The sequence below is a fragment of the Sardina pilchardus genome, chromosome 6, assembly GCF_963854185.1.
Source record: "Sardina pilchardus chromosome 6, fSarPil1.1, whole genome shotgun sequence".
Classification (NCBI taxonomy): Eukaryota; Metazoa; Chordata; class Actinopteri; order Clupeiformes; family Clupeidae; genus Sardina; species Sardina pilchardus.
The window spans coordinates 28,055,278-28,061,742 of record NC_084999.1 but is presented as its reverse complement, the minus strand read 5'-3'; the positions used below and the strand labels follow the sequence as shown (position 1 = coordinate 28,061,742).

The following is a 6,465-nucleotide window of genomic DNA, read 5'->3' as shown; positions in this document are numbered from 1 at the left end:
GGTAGTTTTATTTCATCTCATTCAGCATGTCCTGTGTGTTTTGACAAGCTTCTGCATTCCTTCTTTATCTATTTTTTTTGCTTGCGGGCTCAGTACATTTGATTTTTTTGTTGAAAAAAAAAAAAGAGGGAAGCAGACAGTCAGAAGATCTCTGCGTATGTCTGTGGCTGTTGTGGGTGGGCTGAACAGACTAGGAGGAGTAGTAGAGAAAACAAGAAAAACAGAAACAACTTTTGAACGTAAACATCTCCCGTCACACCCTCCGCGAGTGTGTGTCTAGACTAGCCCCTCAGAGCAGCACGAGACGTTACGAGGGATTAAGAGGAGAAACAAAAGCCTTTTTGTCACAGTTTTGCTATTCTAGGGATTTCGGACACACACTGCGCACATACAGTACACGCCGTGGGTCCCCTCTCATGAGAACTGAGCAAATGAAACATATTCTTATGGGAAAACGGGGCCAATTAGTGGAGATCTGTGGATGTTTGCGCTGCCACCAAATTGTGTTTTGATGAACGTAAAGTGGGACGCGGCGGTCGAGTGACACCACTTCCTTGCAGCTTAGTGTGTGTGGCTGCTAATCAGTGCCAGTTGGTGGTTTTTCTAAGATGGCTTTCTTGAAACTGGCAAGAAACACCCTAACCGTTACAGAGCCTCGCCAAAAACAAACAAAAAAAAAGCCCAGAGCCACACTACTAGACTGCAACCAAACTGATCAAATGTACACCCCAGTGCGTTGAAATCACTTGCCTCTTTATCTGATACACAAAAAGGTCGTAGATTGCTGAGACAAGTGGAAATCTCCCACATTTCCCCAGAAAGGAAATTATTTTGGTTATATTTGTTTTACTGCATATCTCATTCAGACCACCACTAGACAGCAATCACATAGGTAAGATGCAAGGCAGACATCTGTAAAGTCCCTATTACATGCTGCACGAGAAATTCCTAAATGATGTGTGTTATTTTCTTCAGATTGTGCACTGCCCTTTTTACAGGCATCACTTGTCAAATTAGCATCAGATATATTTGCCATTTTGAGTCCTTTACAAGCATTGTGTCATTTGTCAGATTCAATGATAGGCCAAGATACCACATTTAGAGAGAACACAGAGAGATGACCACCATGTGTGTTTTTTTTTGTTTTCATTAAATAAATATTTTATTATTGCTTAAAATAAATACATCATCTTCCAACCAAAAGTAACATAACAAGAGAATATGAACCAGCCAGCTGTGTGGTAGTTCCCAAAAGCCCCGGTCTTTCCGTACGCTGGCGCGACCCCATTTGTGACCCCTCAAGCAGCAAAGATATGGCAAGACAATCAGGTGAAAGGATAGCAAAAGCCCTCTGCTTCTGCAGTATGCCGACAATCAAGCACGTCCACACCAGAGGCACAGACAAGACACCAAGGCAAGTCTACCGGCAGACCCTACACACACTGTACAGCCCTGCCTACCTCTCTACACTGGTGGTGGTGGTGGTGATGGTGGATGTTCAGTCAGTCAGAGAAAGAGGTCAAGGAGAGAGAGGAGAGACAGGGAGAGGGAGAGAGAGAGAGAGAGAGAGAGCGTGTGGGTGAGGGAGGGAAAGACTGCGCGAAGCTAATCTGTTTGCAGTTTTAAAGAGGGTCTGAGTTGCCCTGAGCCATTCTCTACCATTAAACCATTTAGAGTCAAGCTCACGCTTCAAAAGGATCCCATGTTGACTCTGTTCCACGACTTCCTGTATCCACCCACCCAACGCCACAGGAAATGATCAGTGGAGGTGGGGGTGGGGAACAGCTCTGCAGGCATGTCCACCTCCCCCAACCCTCTGGCTTACAAGCCCAGCAAGACTGGGAGGAATGCTGGCCAGAGCTCTGCTGACCCTCTGGCTAAGACTGTGTGTGTGTGTTTTTGTGCATGCTTGTGTGTTTTCCAGGTAATAACAGATTAACCCTCGGTGTGTGTACACACACACACACACACACACGCACGAGTCTCACTTTCCACCCCCCACCACTCCCCCAAACGCTCCTTTTATTATTACATTAACATGACCAGGACTGGAGGGTTTGCTCATTCAGTAGTCCAGTGTCAGCAACCCTCTGGTCAGTTCCTCACGGCTGGACAAGACATGCACCTCTACACGGCTACACTCAACAACAAGAGTACACCAGAGCAGGGCCTGCAGGTGGAAGGACCAACGCACATGGACATGATCAAGCAGTGTAGTTCTAACAAAAACTAAATTGGTCATTCCCAGCTTGTCTTAATCTGACTTGAAGGCTTTTTTTTTTTTTTAGTTTTTTTTGTGTCAAAAACTGAGCATTGACTGCAACAGACAAAATGACAACACATCAAATATTTCCGTAACTCTATTCTCTCTCCCAACCACATTAAAACCAGACTGTGTAAATGAATTTCTTATGAGGATAAATAAAATGAGCCAGTTGCATTTCGTTTCCTTGACTTGGACAGAAATGGGCAGAGGTCCTGTGTTTGAGAACCTAATAGTGACCCCCAATAGAGAGTGTGCCCTACTGAAGGAGCCAAGACTCAGCTGAAGGCCCGTGCAGTCACCAGTCCTCACTCCATACCGCAAAGAGAGGGTCACGATATAAAGCATTTTTTTCTTTTTTTTTTTCCTTCACAAGTATATAGGTACTACATCAATAGTTAATCTCAGCATTTGGCATGTTCCACCCTCTTTCCTCAGATAAGGTCTTCGTGATGAATGCAAAAAAGAGGCCACAGTTAAACTAGGCCGACTTTATTGATCGCCACATCCTGAAGTCACACATGGATTGAGTCTGGCCGTGATCTGAAAGGACCAGGGAGTTCAATAAATAAAAACAGCTGCTCGGTTAAGGCAGAATCTGTGGCACCTTCTCCATCCACTGCGAGAACTACGAACTAGGCCAGTCACAGCCATGTTTGTTAACGGGAGGAGCAAGTGGTTGATGATACTGCCGAGATCAGGTTGGTGGCCCAGTGAGATGACGAGAAGATGAAGTCATTCGTTTTTTTTTGTTTTTTTAGCTGTTGACGCTGCCAATAAAATCTATCCGTGACTCAATCGGTCTATTCAGAAAAACACACCTTCACAGCCTAGTCCAAACCAATTTCTTTAAACCCCCCCGAAGAGACCTCTACTCAGTTTTTTTAAAGTGACATTTCATCAAAATCACTGTTAAAAACATAGATCTCTTCCATAAACCTTATTTGTTTCAAGTTCTATCATTTGCTTTCTCTTTCTTTGAGTCTCTGGCTTGTCTCACTTTGTGAGTCTGTGAGCGACAGAAATAAATACATTTTAATGTAAAACTGCAGTGAAGACTCGACATCCGCGGGAGGTGGGACGAGTGGACAGAGTCTGGTCATTGCGTCGAGGGGCGTATGGCAACTGCTCCCTTTGTATTTTACATTCATATCCTTCCTGGGAGAAGGCAGGAGGGAGCCGCGAGAGGGGCGGTTCTCTCGATCCTCAAGCCAGACTTGGAAAAACTGCAGCCTGAGCAAAAGAGAGTCCTCCCCGCAGCTACGGGACTAAAAACGGACACGGTCCCATGCTCACAACCCCCCCTTCCCCTCCCCATCCTCCGCAGACATTTGACAGGCAGGCCGGGCAGGGCGAGTGTGCCACCAAAGCGAGGAGAAAAAAACAACGCCGATCCGCCTTTGTTGCCACTCTCATTCTGCCACACTCTTCTGCTTCTCTTAGTGCCCGTTACCATGCCCACCGCCCTCCTGAGAGGGGGGGGGGGGGGGATCATCCCCCTTCTCCCCCAGCACTGGAAAAAACGTCCCAACTTCTCAGCAACTCACCGTGCTCGGCTGCTGTTTGCTCACAAAGTCCGAGAAAAAGTCAAACTCGTTCTGTCCCAGGAAGAGCTCGGGCAGCTCCTGCACGCGGTCCAGGCCCAGCTCCATGACCAGCGCCGTCAGCACCTCCTCGTCGATCAGGTCCGCGTCCATGACGCTGAGTCCCAGCGCCGGCCCCGCCATGTGCTGCATGCTGGCCAGCTGGGCCGGGCCCATGCGGAACTGGACCCCGTTGGCCATGTGGTTCCCGTTCATGGGGCCCATGGGGTGGCTTTGGTACTGGGTGTTGAGCTTCTGCAGGTGTATGCTGGCCATGAGCTGTGGGGTGGGGATACCTGTGCCCACATACTGTTGTTGCTGCTGTTGTTGTTGTTGTTGTTGCGGCTGTTGCTGTTGTTGTTGTTGTTGTTGTTGGTGGTGCTGCTGCTGCTGCTGTTGGTGGTGATGGTTAGGGTGAGTCTGTTGCTGCTGTTGGTGCTGCTGCATCTGCTGCTGCTGGTGCGGATGCATGTGGTGGTGCTGCTGCTGTTGTTGCTGGTGCTGCTGTTGCTGGTGGAGTACCTGCTGCTGTGGGTGGTGTGGGTGCTGCTGCTGCTGCTGCTGCTGCTGAGGTGGCTGCCCCTGGCCGCTGTACATCATGTTGCCAGCTGCCATTTGGTGGTGCCCCATGGGAGTGCCGTTCATCTGGCCGTTCATGGCCCCGACCAGGTTGGGCCTCTGGCGGATGGCGGCCTCCATGTTGGCCTGGGGCCCGCCGCCGTAGTGCATCATCTGCCCGTTGGGGAGGGCCCTCATGCCGGGCTGAACGGCGTGCTGCGGCTGAGGGCCCGGCTGGAGGCTGCCGTTCATCCCCATGCGGTACCCGTGGATGGCTCCATTGGAGGCGCTGTGGGTCATGGGCATCATCATGCGCTCCACAATGGCTTCTCCCTGTGCGCGCAGAGGCAGAGGAGGGGAGGGGGTAATTAGCTGGGTTTGTCAGACAGAGAGGGAGCGCAGCCAGGCACCATGAGAGATCTTTCAAGAGCTAAATTGAGACAGGCTCATGAGGAACTGGCCCAGTGAAATGCAGTATTGCTGCAGACACTGTAAGCCAACCGTTTAAATTACAATTCTTGCTGCACTTCATTAAAAAATGTGCCAAAGATTATGGGTTATAGCCTAGCCCACGGACAGGCGCTCAGATTACCAATAGCCTGTCACAATTGGTTTTGGGGGACTGAAACTGATGAAGCATTAGGCTATTTTATCAATAGCCTACGTTTTCACAATATTTAGAAGACACGTGAAATAAGCATAGCCTATAGCCATGAGCGGTCAATTCAGTTTGACGCCAATATCGTTTTTAACAGTCTTCAGCTATTGTCATTTTACCAGCAATCTCAATGTAAGCGATCGTCTAGGTCTGACTCAAAATCTGGCATTCCCTTGAGACGGCTGCTTGAAAACAAAGATCTGCAGGATTTGAAGCTTTCCGCTACGTTCTTGTGTGCGAACACTGGTTAGTTTCTCAGTGGCCACTGTGTCTCGCTGTTTCGGTTTGATTTTCTTTGTGCCTTTTATCCACGGCTGACTGCAACTCAGGTGGCCTTTCGCGCTAACAGATAAAAATCACAACGAAACGCAGGCAGACAACAAAAATGGATATGCAGCGATGACATTCATCGGTAACAGCCTAGATCACTCGCCATGTTCGGTTACAGCCATGGCAAAGACAATCAACATGCACCTGGTAAACGTTTGACTTAATTAAATGGTAAGTGCAACAAAGAGGAGATATCGCTTTCCTGTTCTTCGAACTTGCAATGATATTCCAGTAGCCTAAGCTATTCCTTAAGATCCTTTGTCAAAATGGATACATTTTAACCTACCACGACAAATGTATCATTAACATAAACGACGGAGAATATAAATCATCTATAGGACAAAGGCTACGGTAAAAATAACGAAAATTGTCCAAAACTACAACTCCCACTCCCTTTCGAAGTAGGATTCACATTGCCCACAAAGTGAGAGGCGAACAATGGGGTCTGCAACCCCAAGCACTTACTGACAACCTCAGTCATTAATGCATCCATGAAAAAAATATGCTTACCCTTGTTCTCGCCTGTTAACAAAGTTCAATGACTTTGCCGCAGCTAGTAGAAATAATGTTGGGTTTGTCAATGTGCTGCGAATCTGCCGACGGATCACAGGGTATATTCCAAAAGGTTAAGCTTCATACTAGAGCAGGAACGATGGACAAAAGGCTGCCGCATCAGATCCTAAAACGAGTGCCTGTTTTCTGGGTCAACTCCGGGATTATATACATCTGAAAGCCTCAGAGGCAGGCTGTGCGAGCGAGAGAGAGGTGGAGCTACCGTTCTCCCTGCATCCTTTGTTGCGATTGGCCCCAGTTAATATCATTGTGTCGAAAACCCCTAGTGGTTTCCATTAGACAGTAGCTAATTTGTTCAGTCATGTTTACCGTTCTTGGTTGTGATACTTATTATTTTTTTTAATAATGTAGTCTTAAAATGTTTAATATTTTACCACCACTGACTGTTGAACTTGTCATGCATAGGCTATTTATAATTAGATTGACTAAGGGCTATGCTTACTTAGGCTATAGATAGATAGTGGAGTGGATAGATAGCTAGATAGATAGATAAGGTAAAG

At 47.5% G+C, this 6,465-nt stretch overlaps 1 protein-coding gene across 1 annotated transcript; it reads right to left on the bottom strand.

The window, feature by feature from the left end:
- Positions 1 to 1,133: 1,133 nt before the first annotated feature.
- cited4b (Cbp/p300-interacting transactivator, with Glu/Asp-rich carboxy-terminal domain, 4b) lies at positions 1,134 to 6,120 on the bottom strand. The gene is made up of 2 exons (XM_062539281.1): positions 5,903 to 6,120; positions 1,134 to 4,737 (listed from the first exon to the last, which is right to left on the bottom strand). Exon 2 carries the CDS (start codon positions 4,714 to 4,716, stop codon positions 3,799 to 3,801), a length of 918 nt encoding a protein of 305 aa, XP_062395265.1. The 5' UTR covers positions 4,717 to 4,737; positions 5,903 to 6,120; the 3' UTR covers positions 1,134 to 3,798.
- Between the last annotated feature and the right edge of the window lie 345 nt (positions 6,121 to 6,465).